At 33.7% G+C, this 19,667-nt stretch overlaps 2 protein-coding genes across 2 annotated transcripts; one reads left to right on the top strand and one right to left on the bottom strand.

The window, feature by feature from the left end:
• Window positions 1–229: 229 nt before the first annotated feature.
• Window positions 230–3,851, bottom strand: LOC113780696 (bifunctional pinoresinol-lariciresinol reductase-like). Its single transcript, XM_027326476.1, has 4 exons — window positions 3,490–3,851; window positions 2,396–2,636; window positions 1,407–1,610; window positions 230–673 (listed from the first exon to the last, which is right to left on the bottom strand). Exons 1-4 carry the CDS (start codon window positions 3,835–3,837, stop codon window positions 510–512), a joined length of 957 nt encoding a protein of 318 aa, XP_027182277.1. The 5' UTR covers window positions 3,838–3,851; the 3' UTR covers window positions 230–509.
• A 5,580-nt stretch (window positions 3,852–9,431) lies between these two features.
• LOC113781345 (isoflavone reductase homolog) lies at window positions 9,432–11,042 on the top strand. The gene is made up of 4 exons (XM_027327263.1): window positions 9,432–9,804; window positions 10,047–10,287; window positions 10,392–10,595; window positions 10,789–11,042. The coding sequence occupies exons 1-4, from the start codon at window positions 9,475–9,477 to the stop codon at window positions 10,950–10,952; spliced, it is 939 nt and encodes a 312-aa protein (XP_027183064.1). The 5' UTR covers window positions 9,432–9,474; the 3' UTR covers window positions 10,953–11,042.
• The last annotated feature ends 8,625 nt before the right edge of the window (window positions 11,043–19,667 follow it).

Here is a 19,667-nt window from a genome sequence, read left to right as displayed (position 1 = left end):
GTGTACATTGATAGTATATAAATTAGTAGGTATAGATGCATGTCACATGTACAAAGTTAAGGTTTAAATTCAAATTCGAATTAAGTAACATGCATTTATTTTTGTTAGTGTATACATTGACAGTGTATATAAAATTAATCCAAATTATTATATCACTTAAATTAACAAAGGGTAAAAAAATTAACAAAGGACCGGACCAAATCAGAGGCAGATATTAGTCTTTGTGCTAATAGCCACACGGCTTGCACGCGACTTATTTAGCTTGTATTTCGGGAAAATACATCAATTGTCCAACTTTGATCGAAATTGAGAACTTTACAAAATGACAATTATTTTAGTAGAAATTTTAGGGACGAGTCCCCAAACATTTGGGACTAAACTTTAATTAGCCATAAAGGTAGAGGGTAAGCATATAAATTAGAGAGGTTGACCCACAATAAATTTTAAACATTATCATCCACCCTGAAATTACGTAAAATTTTGTAGGAACCCTATAATTATTGCTTCAATCACACATATTGCTTGAGGTAGTCCTCAATTGTGGTGTACTTTACTTCAGGATACAATTTGGATGCCTCTTCCCCTTCATCTCCTATCTCAAAATTTGTAAGACATCCTTCATAGCAGACGTGATAATAATGAGTTAATCCAACTTGCTCCGCATAATCAAGTCCTGCTCCAGAGGAAAATGTAAACAAGAAGAAGGAAGTCCAATGGTAATTAATAACTTGAATGAGCTATGCGAAGTGTGAATCTACTGAAAAAAAAATGGCAAAACTGCTAGAAATCACAATGGAGTTCCATAATCTATAGAAAACTTGAAACTATTATAACAAATCGCGATAGTAGTTCAATGATTAATACACGAAATTGAAACAAGGAAATTTGGTGGCCCTTAATATCTTCTAAATTTTAATCAAGAGAAATAAGATTGCGACATGCTTGCAACTATTATTTTCAATCCGTTACGTTTTCCATGTTATATTATATAAGTACTTTAACTTTTTTGGAGACTTGTTGCGATTACAGATCTACAATAATTATCATTCTCGTCAAATTGCATTAATTTGATCCTAAGTTTCACGACATTTTTCATTTATGTTAAACTCCGAATTGTTGGAAAATTTTCAATTATAATTTCAAGTTGCGTGGACAAGATTATAGACAAAAGGAGATATAAAAGCTGAACTTTAGGGATAGAAAAAAAGTAAATAGAAAACTGTAATAAACAAATTACTGAGCTTTTTTTTTTAATGAAAATAAAAAAAAAATCACCTAGAAATGGTAGGGGGTTAAGCATAGACTCTGATTTGTTTATTAAAACAGATTATTGAGCTTAATTGTAATGCAATTAAAATTAAAATGATAAATTTTCCGTGATTATGACAATAAATCATTTTAAGTACCTTTGATGGAAGCCAAAAATTCTTCCTTGCCTATGGATGACTTTTTCAGTTGTTTCCCTATTAGCTTTTCCCATAATTGAACCACCTCTCTTTGTGAAAGTATGTTTTGAGGTGGCCTTAGGTAAAGTGTTTTGTTCAGTGTCCTTGGATCATCTATGGTTTTGATTGTGTAGGTGGCTATGTCGTCTTCATCAACATAAATTGCTGCAAGAAAAAGACAGTGGTACCAGAATAGAGAAACCAGCAAACAATTAGAAATGGTAGAAGAGTAAAAAGAAAAGAGAGACTGGCATAATTGCACCCTACGGCAAGAATCAAAAGTAACACAGGAAAATCATGAACTTGAAATAAAACTTGCAGGAGAAGTCCATAAACCTAGAAAAAGTAACTGCAGCAAATACCTAATAAATAATTTACTTGCATTTGCCTTGGCCCCAAACTCTGAACTTTCACATAATTCTTTCAACTAGCAGTTTTTACCTAAATAAATAAATAAATCTATAAATTTGGCTTTTAATTAATGATTAATCTTTAGCTTGACATTTTATGACAATTCATTTTAAATTTTACCACATTAACATACATATACAATGTTCTTCATTCAACTAGTAATAAGGAAGGTATGCATAATTTTACCATATAAAATTTTCGAATGGTAAGGAATCCTTGTTACTTCAGATTTTCTGTCAAATGGCCTCTAGACCATTTGAAAGGGTCGAATATAGCTCTTAGTTAACAAGATTATGAGAAACTTACGCTGCAAATTTTTGAGACTGCTGTCTAAGTTTTAGTTCAAACTTGGAACTAAAGCAAAACCTAGTCAACATTATGGCTCTTCTAGCTAGCATAGATTAACCTTCAATGTGTACTACCTACGTCAAAATTCCACAACTTCTCCAACGTATCTACTTTAATTTTAGAGTTCAGACACAAGTCCAATTGTGGGAAAATTGATTCATGATGTTCTACATATAGTACGAGTTGAGTACCTTTTTGGTTTCCATCTCCAAGGAGGAGTACAGAATCCTTTGATGGCAGAATTTTACCAGGTTGGCAAAGACCTCCAATAAAGTATCCTGCAAAGCAATTGGCCGAAACATACGTGAAAGGAATCCCAGCTTCTTCAATAGCTTTTCTTACCACCATTTTATCATCAAACGTGACCCTTCCTGGCTCCATAGCATCGCCCATTCTTGCGGGATCAGTACCAAACTCAGATGGCAAAAATCTCTGTGTTGCATTTCACATGTCAAGGCTATATATGTTTATGTATTGAGGGAGGAGCAACAAGGGGGCCAGCAGGGGCAGCCCCACCCCAAGTTGTGGCAAAATCATTTAACCCCAGAAAGACCAATCTCCACCCCACCCACCCCCCCCCCCCCCCCCACACAACAAAACACACAACAAAAACAACCAATCAGAAAACAACCTAGCTTTGTCCTTGAAAAAAAATCTTAACTTCCTTCAAAAAATTTTGGTCTGCTATCTAATTAGTCGATCTATAAAATTTAAATTCTTATTATTTTAGTATCACATAATATTTAATATTTTCAAATTACACACATAAAATTTTTTCTACACCTATAGTTTTGCCTCCCCTCCTACTCAAAATTCTTGGCTCCACCACTGCATATGTTACAAGCCAAATGAACTACAAAAAGACAAATCCTAGTCATTTATGCTTAATAGTCCTTCTATTTCCTCTTGGACGGAGAATTCTCCATTTTCAGCCTCCCAAGTACTCGTTGGACTTTTTTGCTATCCTTCCTCTTCTAAAACTTGAAGAAACCATTAAAATGGCATAATAACAGGGACTCAAACAATCAATAATTGGCACGAGTAGTTAAAATGGAAAATTCACCTAAATTTTGCATAGTTGTGTGAGTCATTTCCTTCGTCTTTATTTTTTCAAGAAAAAATTTCCATTAGAATGAGAAGGATTTAAAGGGAATGATTATTCGTTATGGTTTTAAGACTAAGAAATAAGAGCCTTAGACTATTGGATTTTGTCATAGTAATTCAAAAAAAAAAAAAAGAATTAGTAATAGGAATAGGCTTCATGGGTAGGACTAGTACTCATTACCTTGATATTTCCAGCCTCTTTGATGGCCTTGACAAGGTCGAGCTGAAGCAAAATATGGTGGGATCGAATGTGAACCCCAGAAATTGCACATATAACAACGTCCACCAATTTCACAGCATCAACTAGGCTTTGATAATGGCTAAAGGAACCAGGGACTAGGTGAGCTCCTCGTGCCTTAAAAGACAAAAGCATCTGCACTTTCTCAATATCAACACCTATCTCTGGACGATGAAGAACATAGGTTTCATGACCTTGTTCTAAGCTTGCCTTCACCAGCCTCTTCCCCAAGTACCCTGTTCCCCCTATAATCAGCACCTTGCTTTTCACATTCTCTACTGTGGAACCCATCTCTCTCTCTCTCTCTCTCTCTCTCTCGGAGGCTTGAACAATAATTAAGGTTGTGACATCTATATATAGGTTGTAGTACAGAATTGTTCTTGATCTAATTCATTTTTTATATAAATAAAACACTTTTTCTTTTTGTGTATATATGTATGCATGTATGGATGTATGTATACATATGTATATAGTATATATATATATATATATTCTCTGCATTTATGTTATATCTTTTAAAATGGTAAGAGTCTATTAACGTTTAATTTTCATGTGTATAAACGTAGTGGATTTGTTTAATTGATACTCATGGTTGGTTTTGGGAGAGGTGTCTTGAACCAAATGCAAGTGTTCTAGACAACAATAAACAAAAGGTTAACTTAAAAAGTGTCTACATATATAGGCAAGAAATGTGAGCGTGCATTTGTATGATAAATTGTGTGCATAAAACTAGTGCTTATTGCTTATTATTATTGTGTAACAAATTAAAAATAGAAGCTTATAATTGTTCATCTACGTACTAATTTTCATGTGCAATCACCTTTTCAGTTTTTCTAGTAAAGTGGTAATTATGTTAATGACAACTATTTTCATACAACTAACGTTAATCCAAATTATTTTGGTGAATTATCCTGAAAATATTGTATATATTAAAGAACGAAGAAAGAAATCAAGATGCATGACCATATGATATGGCGTAGCTTGAGAGGATTGGTTGAGGTAACCTTAACATAAAGAAACTGTTGTTGAAACGCATTTGTTGCTTTCTCTTAGAACTGAAGAAAATGATCCAAACTAAGCTCAGACCGTCAACGAAAGCACAGAAACATTATTGTTTATTCATCTGCTCTCAAACTTAAAGTGTTCAATTTTGATTGTGCAACTACTTACCAACTTTTTTTTTTTAAAAAAAAAATGAAACTCTGTACCAACACAATTTTTGAGATCCAAACTATTGGATTATGCAGATGTATTCTAAAATCTTTGAGATATAAATTACTAGTAAATACATATTGATAACGGGCTGAATTTATACCCTTTGATCTTAAATTTACATCTTATGCATTTCTTTACATTAACAAGTTTTTCTTTTTTTTTTTGAATAAAATTTAGCAGAGAAAGGGTGAGATTTAAGAAGTGAGGTGAAAAAAGAAGAATTTAAACATAGGATTATTAATTCTTCAATGGCTCAATCTTAATCACTAAACCAAGATCTCGTGAGCCATTAGCAAGTTATCAGTACTAATGAAGCAAGAAAATGTCTATCATGTGTATCTATGCTATACAAAAGCAAATTGTCAAAATTGACTTTTGTACTATGGCATTCCATTGATTTTAATGGACAAATAACGATATCGTGGTCCTTTGAATGACCTTGGCAAATAACTCCCATGAAATCACTCTTGTTTCCCCACCCGTCACGGCGGCGGGTTTCCAATCAAAAGGGTTCGTTCAACAACGTTAAAAGACCATCTTCATTCATTTTAGTTGGACCTTTTTTCCAACAATTGTTAAGTCAGAAGAAATTAAACCTATTTTAGTTGGACTTGGAAATTGGAAACTTTGTCCTCAGATTTATTTCACGATCAATCTTATTCTTAGATCTACCTGTGCTCTTTAAAATTTCTGCAACTAATGATGTTGTCAGTTTTGGCCCTTATTAGGTTAGAGGACGGTGCATGCATGTTATATGTACTATGACTTTTGATTTTATAGAGGACCAGAAAGTCACGTTTGGTTGTTTTTGTCTCGAAAGATTTTGACAATCGATGTGAAATAAGCATAAATTGGTCATCCTGAAATCCAGTGCGATTTTGACTACATTTTGTGTGTGCCACCATATGTTGATAAATGAAAAATTTTTTGTGTTTCTGATTTGGTTGAAGTAAGGAAGATGGCCTTGGATCAACAGTAAAAATTGAACTACCATTGAAAGGTTTTATGTTTATGATTTGCCCAAGTCACAAATTGATTTGAGGAAAGTGATTAAAGGGGCGTTTGATAAAGCTAAGATTTGAAAATTGAAATCTAAAATCTGAATCCATTAAATTATTGAATTGTTAAATATTAAATTTAATACATTTGGGTGTTTATCACATTCAGTGATAAGTGAATAGTTTATCACTTATTTTTGGGATCAAGTTTTGTTTAGAAAATTCAGTGCCACTTAATTAATTCAGATATTTAATTTTAAACTATTAAACGCGTCTGAATATATTAAGATCTAAATTCATTAAATTTAAGTGTTGAATTGAAATATCAAACACGACTAGAAAAAGAAAATGGTTCTACCCTTTGGAAGTTTGACATGTCAACAAGATTGAAAAAGTAGAACTTGCGTCACTAATTGTAATTTTCTGTTTCCGCTGTTACTTTCGATAGGAAATTTGTGACTTAAACTAGCATGCCACCTTGTGGTCTAACTAGTCTAGGCAAGATTTTGGAAAGTATTGATATATAGTTGCTTTTGATTTTGAATTTACTTGATTCTTTCTTATATATTTTTGAAATTTCCACCCTGTAGGATTAACAAATGAAACTACAACCTTAATTGGTAAATGCACTTAAAATTTAATTGATAACCATAACCACAATTTAATCACTTTTTCCTGTGGTTTTACACACTTAGTTTTTGGATATCTTCCACTTAAAGAACAATTGCAAAATGACTTTACTATTTCAACGTCACTTTGGGAGGAATAGATAGTTTTCTATATGTGCTACTCACATCATTTTTTTTGTGGTGTGTGTGTGTGTGTTCAGCTTTGAGGAAGAGTCACATCATTCAATGGCTCTAATTACTTCTAATTACTTCAAATTCTAAATTGTACGTGGTGAAAGTCCTGAAGGAAGCAGACACTTCACCAGCCCATCAAGGACGAGTGAGACATGCCAAACGAGAAAATTTATCATTCATGCACCTTCAAACCAGCCTTAGAAAATGAACACTACTGCGAATAATATTTGACCACTCCAATTTTGTGATTTCTGACCAAAGTAACGTGAACGAAAACACATTTCACCAAACTTTCAGACATGCAAAACAAATTTTTTTTTTTTTTTGGCAAAACCCCACAGACGGAGATAGGATACCAGTAGAAATTTTATTTGTGTCGAGTCTCTTATTTATATATCCGTTATTTCTGATTAATTATGTGTGCAATAATAAAATGGATATTAAACATGATTTCTCAAAGGATAAAGAATTTCATTGTATTAAAAATTATTGCTCCAGGCACGATCTTGGTTTTTTTTTTTGGCTGGTGGACATGCACGGTTAGCAAGTCAAAATTGCTTCAAGTGTTGGATTTAGTTGCTGGTCCAGAAATCATACTCTGAATGGTAAATAATGATACGGTTTATCAGATACTAAATCCTGAGTAATGCAGCTTGATGTTGGGCTATCGCGTCTATTACTTAATCTGGGAATTACGTATTTATGTAAATTTCCGATCTAATACAGCTTTTTTAAGTGGGAGAGATCGAACCTGAAATCTAATTTAATGTAGCTTTCTATTTCCTCAACTCAGTAAACTACAATTGCATACCAATCTTTCAATATTCTTCGTTTATAGAAAGAATTTTTGTACATAAGGGTGTAGAGTAAAAGTGAAAGAAAAATCCATTAAATATCTTGAATTACAATTTTCGTCCATCAATCAAAACAGCAAGATATTCAAGTTTAGTCCACAATGTTAATTAAAAGACACATTTTGCTAATTAATCCTTTCTCATCTTTTTTTTTGTCGTAAAACTCTTAAACAACATGAGAAAAGATAGGATCCTTTTCGTTATTTCCCAAGCATTCCCTTGTTTTCCTTACCTTAACCTCTCCTAAAGTCCCACGTTGGCCTCAGTCAAAAGATTAGCACTCAAATAAGAAATTGCTTTTCCCAAATTGTAGACTATCTTACCCTAAAAAAAAAAAGAAAAAAATTGAAGACTATCTTTAGCAATTAATCAATGTCAGAGATCAGACTCTGGCTTCCCAAATCTCAATGCCATTTGTCACCTTATTATAACTTCCACTTACCATGAGTATGTAAATTAAAGTATTTTCTCCAGGGTGGAAAAAAATTTTGAATTGGATATGTAGTTGAAGGATTTGGGGCAATGACCGTCCCTGCACGGTTAAGGGCCAAGATTTGTCCTCAAAATTTTGTGCGGCTGAGATTACACCATGTAACTCGATTTCCGCGCCAAGTGTGGGGTCCACCACTATCTGTTCTGAAAATATATCTTGTGAAAAAAAAGTTACATCGTGTTTAACCAATGTTACGCGCAGCACAAAATGAGGACAACCGGCACAAACGGTTGCACCTATCCGTAGTTGAAATGGTTGATCACCTAAGTGCTGACCACATTTGGCCGTTCAATATTCTTCAGAAATTTCCGGGACCCATTACTGTTGTCGTACGTTTTATTTTACACCACTTATTAGACATCAGGATAGTTACCAGACATTACCTTTTTATCGAAGACAATAGAGACTTAATCGATATAAAAAAAAAAAAGATCATTGATGTATTGTGTTTTCGTCTAACAAAACCCCATCCCTTGCAATGGTTGTAATTTTTTTTTTCGTTTTTGTTACTTTGAAATAACAAAGAAAAGCAAACAAAAAAAAAAGTGGAAGTGTTGAGGGATCCCTTGTTGTTGGATCATGATTTTGTTCTATTGACTCAATGAAGCCATACATTAAGAAGTTCTCTCTTTTCCACACCTTTTTTATTCTTCTTTTGCTACTAATGACTTTCAAGAAAAGAAATAGGAACATAATTCAGTAGGATTACTGGAGTCTGCGGTATAGATTTTCTTATATAAATATGAAGAAAAAGAAAAAGAAAAAAAAATGAGATACTCAGGCTCTGGATCTTCTGTTATAGATTTACAAGCTATACCCTTGTTACACTGTTTGATTGGTCTAAATCTTACTGTATTTAGTGTATTTTTCTCTGGATTAATGTGTACCAATTTTTGGTGTAAGTTATAATCATTTAGGTGTAAAGAGTATGCGAGCTATATCAAAATATGGGGAAGAATGAGTTGGGTGGTTTGAGAGAGTGAGTATAAGAGAGATTTTGGATCCAAACCTTTCACTTACGTAATAAAAAAAGGTTAAAAAATTGTATAAAAAATATTGATTCACACCAATCCAGTAGATATATACATTAAATAGTGTAGTAGGGAGGATGGGGAGCCTGCAATAACTGGTCTGTCAGGTTGAAGAAAAACCTGACTCCCTCAAGGTTCTGGAACTGTTTGAATTTCTTTGCCATCAACTTAAACCAACCTAAGTTTGGCAATGGAGTAAGCATCATCTAAGCATCCCATCATCACTATAATGCTCAATATACAAGTCTATCTGGAACACCTAAATGAGCATCTTTATATAATTGGAAAGTTCTGATCAATAAATTAACCAGGCAAGTTAGTCAAGCTGCCCAAATCCCTCACCTACTCGAGTTGTTGGATATCTTAAAAAACTGCTGAGTAGCTGGTGTATCAGTAACTATGCTAGTTTTTGTCCATGATTAATAAAATGTCAATTAGGGCTAATTCTCTCTCTCTCTCTCTCTCTCTCCCCATATATATCTGAACAAGTAATCTTGGTTCAATCACTTGAAAGGCCAAAAGAAAAGAGCAAAAATGGCTAAGAGCAAAGTTCTTGTTGTGGGGGGCACTGGTTATGTGGGTAAGAGGATAGTGAAAGCTTGCTTAGCTCAAGGGCATACAACGTATGTTCTCCAAAGGCCAGAGATCGGTCTGGACATTGATAAATTGCAGATGTTGTTGTCGTTTAAGGAGAAAGGAACTCACCTTGTTGATGGTTCATTTTCTGATCATCAAAGCCTTGTGGATGCCGTAAAACTAGTTGATGTTGTCATCTGCACCATGTCTGGTGTGCATTTCAGAAGTCATAACATTTTAATGCAGCTTAAGCTTGTTGAGGCCATCAAAGAAGCTGGTAATATCAAGGTAAGCTCAATGGCATATAGAAAAACAAAATACCAATTTTGCAAGTAAAGTATCTAAAAAAAATATGCATATGAAGTATGTTGCAATAAATATATTAGATTTCTTTGGTTTACTTCTATACGCAAATTTTCTGTTGTTGTGTGTATACAATTAAATTGCTGCATTTTTAGAGTTTTACTCTTATGGTGATAAGTTTTCAAGAAGATTATATAATGAGTTAAATTGTCTTTTCATTTTTGTAGCGTTTCTTGCCATCAGAGTTCGGCATGGATCCTGCTAGAATGGGAGATGCCCTTGAACCAGGAAGGGTAACATTTGATGAGAAGATGATTGTGAGAAAAGCAATTGAAGAAGCTAAAATCCCTTTCACTTATATCTGTGGTTGCTGCTTTGCTGGTTACTTTGTTGGTAACTTGTCTCAATTGTGTACTCTAGTTCCACCAAAAGAAAAAGTGAATATATATGGGAATGGCAACATGAAAGGTGCTACCACAATTCACTTACTGAACTTTCTGTTACAACTTATTGACTTCTTTAAAAGTACACTCTAGTATGGATCCTTATAATTGTTGAATTATGTTTTACAGTGGCTTATATGGACGAAGATGATATAGCTACTTATACGATCAAGACCATAGATGACCCACGAGCACTGGACAAGACAGTTTATCTTCGACCACCAGAAAATATCCTCACTCAAAGGCAATTGATTGAGAAGTGGGAAAATCTTAGAGGAAGAAAACTAGAAAAATGCAGCATTCCTGCAAAAGACTTCCTAGCTTCTATGAAAGGTATAAACCAATTTCTTTCGGAATTTTGCTTATCTGCACCCCACCTCTCTCCTTTGCCTCCTCCCCCTCCTCCCCCTTTTTGGTAAATTATAGAAGCTGTGGACCCACCTAGGATTTTTCCATCTATGTTTTATTATGTTCCTGGTCTTTTTGATTAACATCCAAGTCTGGGATCCGGGTAATACTGATGCAGACATGGACTATGCTGGCCAAGTTGGAGTTGGCCATTTCTATCACGTATTCTATGAGGGCTGTTTGACAAACTTTGAAGCAGGAAAAGATAGTGAAGAAGTTTCAGAGCTATATCCAGAAGTTGAATACACCCGCATGGAATCATACTTGAAACGTTATGTTTAGATATATTGTTGAATTTTCATGGGAGATGAAGTGCATTACAGTAAATTTTGTGCTTCAATAAAGGATCTGATGTATTTCAGTTTAAACTTACCGTTTTTCCTACACTTGATTTTCATTTCTTCTAACTTTCAAGAGAAGAGTAAAAATTTCCACTTCATTGCCTAAAGACTAATCCAAAAGTAATGTTTATCTATTGCTTCGTTCATTCCTCCAGTAGAATCAAACAATAACCAGATTCAATAATCCGCTTATTTTTTATTTGAGTATTATTGCGTAAATACATATTTTCTGGTTGGAAAACCCTTGCTTAAAAAAATATTATAGATGTTTATTTCTTTCTTCTTGGCTATGCAAATGTACTCTGTTCACGATGCAAGAGTTTTGATGCATCTAAAAGCAGGAAAAATCGTGGTTATGTTTTCTTTCAAGTTACAGTATAAGAGGATATTGTGGACTAACAAAAATTCAACAATTAAGGATAGGCCAATGGTAATTGAAGTCTTGTTGGTTTTATATTTAAGAATGAGAGGTGTTGATTCAATCTTTCTCTTGCCAAAAATACCACCTTCGATTACATTAAAGAGAAATGCACTTCCAATTGAAGAAGTGATCCAGTGAACCATGCAAAATATCTACACTTGTTTGCATTAGAAAAAATTGTTAGGAAATTGGTTTAATTTCTTTTAGGTAGAATTCTTGTTTTGTGTGGAAGTAACTAGTTTCCTAATTGGTTTTAGTTACTTGAAGTAGTAGCCAAAAAATATTTTATTTAGTTTATGATTAGAAATTATTTTCAATTTTGTACAAGTCTAGGAATTAGAATTGGTTTCCTATTGTTATTTGGGTTTTGACCAAATAATGTTCCCTATAAATAGGTGAGTTGGTATATGACGTGCGCGGGGTATGCATACAACAATATAGCTCAATTCACAGTCAAGTTTTGAATTTATAATCTCCTAAACCACCCTACACACGATTTTTTGCAAGTATACAAGTCGTGAGCGAGTATAGGGTAATTAGGGTCGAACTCATAAGGAAGACGGACAACTACTAGCACTACTAAAGTTTCTCTATTAGTTAGACTACTAACAAATTAAAATCAACAAATCTAAACTATTAATGGGAAGAAAATACAAATGAAAGCTCCTCGGGTAATGGAATCCCTATCTACTCATGCTAATGCAACTTCTCGACTAATTGAGTACTAAAACCTCGGTTAAGACATGACGTAATTTCCTTGTGTACGTGATACCTACTTTCGCTGGTATACCAACCATACCTATAGCTAATCCATACCTATTTTCGTGGTTATGAAATCAACTATAAGCTCATTTGCTTCTATGAAATTACTACAAAACAAGCCACAAATGTGCACTTCTACTTTCGTGAGTGTACTCTCTAGATTTAACACTTCCAAGAAGTGTCAAATTTCAATTTTTATTGCAAATCTAACACCTTGAGATTATCATAATCAATGGCCAGTTAATCATGATTTTGAAAACAAAAGTGCTAAATAACTCAATCAAGATAATAGTCTAAAACAATCAAGAAATCAACACATAGCAATCATACATAGTTCAACCAAATACCCAAGACATAAACTTTAAAATAATATCGATCAACAATATAGTATCCAAACTAGTAGATTCACTAAACATGGAGTTAAATACAAGATAAAGAGTTTGGGAAAGAAGATAACCTTTGTCACTAGAGCCTTCACCGTGCCCCTTCTTCATCTCAATTTTCCTCCTTGCTCAGCTTTTACAAGATTGGATACATAATACAAATCCTAAACTAGTCCTACAAACTAAGAGAAATGGAAAAGGTTATGAATGTGTTGGGTTTGTGTCTAGCCTCAAAGGGCAAGACACAACCCCTTTTGTTTCTCTCTTTTGCTCCAAAGCTCTCACCTTCTCTAAAACTAACTAGAAACTAAAGGCTCTAAAAAGCTTTCCCTAAGACTAAAGGTTTCTATATTTATAATCTTCAAAATCTCTTGAATCTTCCACAAGAAGTTTGGCTTGGTATTGAAGAGTCAAGATTGTGAGATGAAATGACACAAAGTTGACAAAAGTTGATATTTTGGACCCAAAATATTGCTCCCAAAACGTCATGGATGCTGCCAGAAAAAAAGATGAAAAGATATCTGCAAGTTGTGTAAGTTGCACAAATTGCAGATTTTTTCCGCTCAAGTATATGAAGCGGTATCTGAAGCGAATTTCACTATCCGGCGCTGTATATTGTTAAACACTCTTCTTCAAAAAATTCTCTGAAGAGCATCTAGCGCGATTATCCGACTTCACTCTCTCAATCCGATGTCGTATATTGCTCAACACCTTTTCTCTTGCAAAACCTTCTGCGGGTATCCTGTTTAATATCTAACTCAAAATTCACTATCCGACCCTGTATACTCTCATCCAATCCGGTGATGACTTTTTGTAAACGGCCCCGTATTGTCCTTGCTTCTTCATCCCTACCAAAATATGATAAACATTAACAACTAAAAAGGACGAATTCATAAGTCTTCTCAATGTTACTCAAAGACATCAACTATTGCCAACATGGTCACTCACATTATTTTAGGAACTCAAAATTAGTAATAAATAAACTAAAATATACATAAATTATTCGGTAAAATGGACACTTGTCAGCATACTACACAAGAAGCACACAAGGGCATACAACAGATGACGTGTAACCTTATACATGGGGTGAGAGAGAGTTCTTGGGAGATGAGAGATGGTATACAAGGGTTGACCTTGAGTTCAAGTTGTATTCTTATAAAGGATTTTCCTCTCATAATAAAGAACGGGTTTCTCTTCATGCATATAGGCTCAATTGGTGTAGCCGAACCACGTTAAATATTGTGTGTCGTCTATCTTTCATGATTGTATCTTGTTTATCATTAAATTGTTGTGTACTTGATATCTCAATAGTTATTTGTTTCGCGCTTGAATCCTAACGAGTGGTATCAGAGCTTGGTTGCGAAACTGGATTGCTCACAAGCACTTGGATCCCAATAATTTGAATAGTTGGATGTAGAGCTTGGTTATTTATGGTTGGATCCTGATTAACTATTGAGATCAAGTGGGTTGGTGGCTGTTACCCATTAACAATTTAATGAGTGGTATCCTTATTTCAATAGATTGGCAAACAGCATTGATACTAAAGTATGGAAAGTCGAAAAGCATGAAAATACTTGACGGTGAATCTAGGCAGGTGATTCAAGGGTCAAGGAAAAGGTGGAGTCCAATGTTGATTTTGGACGTGAATCGTTGGAGACTTTTTCGCTCCTCTAAAGGTTGATATTTCATCCTGGTGACTTTTAGATTTTGGTTATATTTTTTGGGTGGTGTGGCACGTGTCCCAAAGAAACAAAGAGATCTAATTTCCATGCGCTAAAAGACTCTGACAGTTACGAATTTTTCATTTTAGGTGGAGTTTTGAAAACCACATGTGGCGAGACAGTCCTGAGGATGGGAAGAAGTATGATGATTACCACTTTGTTGCCTCAATGTTAGGGTTAGAGCTCACAGAAAGGGATCCCGGATTGCAAATGGTGGTTGAGAAGAAATCTTGCAAAGGGAGATAGTGAATTGAGACACCTTCTCACGATTCAAACTAGAGGTTGGATTCGTGGTAACTACACATGTTCATTTTGCCGATTGAATCAATTTGGTGTCAGGACTGTATTGATTCGGGTGTGTATTTCGATACCATATTATTGGTAGTTTAAAGACAAAATGGTTGTTAAAAGAAATTTCGTCAAGGTGGAGATTTGTTAGGAAATCGACTTAATTTCTTTTAGGTAGAATTCTTATTTTGTGTGGAAGTAACTAGTTTCCTAATTGGTTTTTAGTTACTTGAAGTAGTAGCCAATAAATATTCTATTTAGTTTAGGATTAGAAGTTATTTCCTATTCTGTACAAGTTTAGGAATTAGAATTGGTTTTGTATTGTTATTTGGGTTTTGGCCCAATAATGTTCCCTATCAATACGTGGGTTGACATACTACACAAGAGGTACACAAGAAGTGATATGTAGTCTTATACATGGGGTGAGAGAAGATTCTTGGGTGATGAGAGATGGTATACAAGGGTTGGCTTTGGGTTTAAGTTGTATTCTTGTATAGGATTTTCCTTTCATAATAAAGAACGGGTTTCTCTCCGTGATGTAGGCTCAATGGTGGAGTCGAACCACGTGAATGTTGTGTGTCGTCTATCTTTCATGTTTGTATCTTATTTACTATTAAATTGTTGTGTACTTGATATGTCAATAGTTGTTTGTTCTGCACTTGGATCCTAACAAAAATAACTATAACTACAGTATATCAAAATTAAAGTTAAGTTAGAGGTCTAAATCGGTTTAACATTTTGTTTCAAATTTAATGTTATACATAGTTTGACAAACTTGTAATAAAGAATTCTGAAAATGTAATGTAAAGTGAAAAATAAATAATAAGGTGCAACCACTAATTCATGGAGAAGGGTTAAAGGGCATATATTTGTGTAGACTTGATTTTAGGTCCTATTAATAGATTTTATTGCCATTAAGTAATCAAATAATCATTGTGATATTGGATGACATTGGCTGTTTAATTAGGGTAGACCGATGTCGTATGATGTTAAACCTAATAATCAATGCTACTTGAAAATTTGTATCTTGAAAGGAGGAGTTCAATAAGAAGTCAAACAGGCCAAATTAAGGTTTTTTTCTTTAAACCTTCTATATGAGTATGAATATGTAGGAAAATTTCACAAATAGCAAATAGTTGTTGTAAATTAGAACATACAAGAGAAAAAGGAGGGTAGTTGTTGTAAATTACAACTATTGTAATTTACAATAGTTGTTGTAAATTACAACATACAAGGCCGGCTGGAAAAAGGAGGGTAGAAAAAGAAGGAGGAAGTATGTACTACTTATTAGGAATGCATAGGAATGCAATGCCACTACAACAAAAGCGAGATAGGAACGATTGCTACGGTGATTATCACTTAAACTTTAAAAGTCATAATTAATCAAAAAAATTACAATATTTAGATTTCATCATGTATATCTTTTCAATGTTATGTGGCATTTATAAAATTTTATTCAACGTTTATATCGTGTTAAAATAATTTACATTATGAATAAATGAACTTACGTTCAGTTGAATTGAATAAAACTGGTCATAAACGGTTCACCTGTCAATTGTTTTCATGCCTGTGAAGCTTGTTTCAGTCAATTGCTGTAACGAAGATGCTTTCCGTCTATTTTCCATTTTATATAAAATTATAGGAGGTTATGTCAATATTTTAAAAACTTAAGAGGGTTATATAATATTATACAAAAGTATAGGGAATTATGAGTAATTTTCCCTTTATTAAATGATCATATGGATATCACATTCAGTGATAAGTGAATAGTTTATTACTTATTTTTGGGATCAAGTTTTGACTAGAAAATTCAGTGTCACTTAATTAATTTAAATATTCAATTTTTGATTATTAAACGTGTTTGATCATGTCAAGATCTGAATTTATTAAATTTAAATACTAAATTGGAATATCAAACACGACTAGAAAAAGAAAATGGTTGTACCCTTTGGAAGTTTGAAATGTCAACAAGATTGAAAAAGTAGAACTTGCGACACTAATTGTAATTTTCAGTACTCGCTGTTACTTTCGATAGGAAATTTGTGACTTAAACTAGCATGCCATCTGAACATATTAAGATATGAATCCATTAAATTTAAGTGTTGAAGTGTTGAATTGAACTATCAAACACGGCTAGAAAAAGAAAATGGTTGTACCCTTTAGAAGTTCGAAATGTCAACAAGATTGAAAAAGTAGAATTTGCGACACTAATTATAATTTTCAGTGCTCGCTGTTACTTTCAATAGGAAATTTGTGACTTAAACTAGCATGCCATCTTGTGGTCTAACTAGTTTAGGCAAGATTTTGGAAAGTATTGATATAATATAGTTGCTTTTGATTTTGAATTTACTTGATTCTTTCTTATATATTTTTGAAATTTCCACCCTGTAGGATTGACAAATGAAACTACAACCTTAATTGGTAAATGCACTTAAAATTTAATTGATAAGCATAACCACAATTTAATCACTTTTTCCTGTGGTTTTCCAAACTTAGTTTTTGGATATCTGCCACTTAAAGAACAATTGCAAAATGACTTTACTATTTCAACATCACTTTGGGAGGAATAGATAGTTTTCTATATGTGCTACTCACATCATTTTTTTGTGGTGTGTGTGTGTGTTTAGCTTTGAGGAAGAGTTACATCACTCAGTACATAAGTACTTCACAGGATGCTTAAATTCTAGATTCTCATCAGTGGCTTGCGAGCTCTAATTACTTCAAATTCTAAAGCGTACGTGGTGAAAGTCCCGAAGGAAGCAGACATTTTACCAGCCCATCAAGGACCAGTGAGACATGCCAAACAAGAAAATTTATCATTCATGCACCCCATGGGTCTCAAACCAGCCTTAGAAAATGAACACTACCGCGAATAATATTTGAACACTCCAATATTGTGATTTCTGACCAAAGTAACGTGAACGAAAACACATTTCACCAAACTTTCTGACATGCAAAACAATTTATTTTTTTTTTGGCAAAACCCCACACACGGAGATAGGATACCATTTGAAATTTTATTTGTGTCAAGTCACTTATTTATATATCCGTTATTTCTGATTAATTATGTGTGCATTAATAAAATGGATTTTAAACATGATTTCTCAAAAGATAAAGAATTTCATTGTATTAAAAATTATTGCTCCATGCACACATCTTGGTTTTTTTTTTTCTTTTTTTTTTTTGGCTAGTAGACATGCACGGTTGGCGAGTCAAAATTGCTTCAAGTGTTGGATTTAGTTGCTGGTCCAGAAATCATACTCCGAATGGTAAATAATGATACGGTTCATCAGATACTAAATCCTGAGTAATGCAGCTTGATGTTGGGCTATCGCGCCTATTACTTAATCTGGAAATTACGTATGGAGGTAAATTTCTGATCTAACATAGCTTTCTTAAGTGGAAGAGATCAACTTGAAAAATCTAATCTAATGTAAATTTCTATTTCCTCTACTCAGTAAACTACAATTGCGTACCAATCTTTCAATATTCTTCGTTTATAGAAAGAATTTTTGTACATAAGGGTGTAGAAAAAAAGTGAAAGGAAAATCCATTAGATATCTTGAATTACAACCTTCGTCCATCAAACAAAATAGCAAGATATTCAAGTTTAGTCCACAATGTTAATTAAAAGACACATTTTGCTAATTAATCCTTTCTCATCTTTTTTTGTCGTAAAACTCTTAAACAACATGAGAAAAGATAGGATCCTTTCCTTTATTTCCTACGTTTTCCCTTGTTTTTCTTACCTCAACCTCTCCTAAAGTCCCAAGTTGGCCTTAGTCAAAAGGTGAGCACTCAAATAAGAAATTGCTTTTCCCAAATTGTAGACTATCTTACCCTAAAAAAAAAAGAAAAAAATTGTAGACTATCTTTAGCAATTAATCAATGTCAGAGATCAGACGCTGGCTTCCCAAATCTCAATGCCATTTGTCACCTTATTATAACTTTCACTTACCATGAGTATGTAAACCAAAGTATTTTCCCCAGAGTTGGAAAAAATTTGAAGTGGATATGTAGTTGAAATGGTTGATCACCTAACTGCTGACCTTTGGCCGTTCAATATTCTTCAGAAATTTCCAAGACCCATTAGTGTTGTCGTATGTTTTACGTACACCACTTATTAGACCTTAGGATAGTTACAAAACATTACCTTTTTATCGAAGACAATAGTGACTTAATTGATATATATGAAAAAAAAAGATGATTGATATATTGAGTAGACACCAAAATTTTATTATTTTATTTTCTTCATTTTATTCCTATTTTTGTTCATTTTAGTTAAATTACTTATTTTAATTTATTTTGTTTCATTTCTATTTCTTGAGAAAAATCATTTTTTGAATTAGAAAAGAAAGGAAAAGAAAAAAGAAATGAAAAAAACAAACAGAAAAGAAATGAAAAAGAAATGAAATGCAATTTTAAAAAAAAGGGGGGAGAACCCATCGCACGCGCGCTATTGATCACCTTCTTCATCGTACCAGCAACGAGGCATCAGGACAGCAAAGTTGCAGCTGCAAAAATTTCGTCCCATTCCACTCATTTTTCTTGCATTTTCTTTCCTCCCAAACCTCCTCCCACCTTACTGTCCGAATCATCAAGAAGATTCTAGTATCAAAAGCCAATCTGATGGCTCAAAAATGGGCTAGAAGATGCAGTAAATCTGCACCTTAGATGCTAGGGTTGGGGGGAGTTTTTTGTTTGGTATAAAAACAAAAGAAAGGCTGAAAAACGAAAGAACAGGAGGAAACGAAGGGGAGGCGGCGGAAGAGAAGAAATGAGAGAAAACAAGAGAGAAAGAAAAGGAGATCAGGGAGAGAAAAAGAAAAGAAGAGAGCAGAAATTTCTGGAGCCAGGGTTGAGTGTTCAGCCCTATTTTCGATAGAATTTCGATCATGATTCTAGTCTTTTAGGCATTTTGTTGTTTTCTGCGCATTTTCCTACATCAGGGGAGAAACTTTTGTTTATAAACCTCATTGAAAAAATGATCGGAAAGCCTGCAACAAGGTTGGATCTTCATCTACCAACTCCTGGGTTCATTTGCCTGTGAGTTTCTATTGAAAATTTTTCAAAATTTGTAT

The sequence above is a fragment of the Coffea eugenioides genome, chromosome 8, assembly GCF_003713205.1.
Source record: "Coffea eugenioides isolate CCC68of chromosome 8, Ceug_1.0, whole genome shotgun sequence".
Lineage (NCBI taxonomy): Eukaryota > Viridiplantae > Streptophyta > Magnoliopsida > Gentianales > Rubiaceae > Coffea > Coffea eugenioides.
The sequence above is the reverse complement of the archived record's forward strand: the minus strand, read 5'-3'. Positions and strand labels throughout refer to the sequence as shown.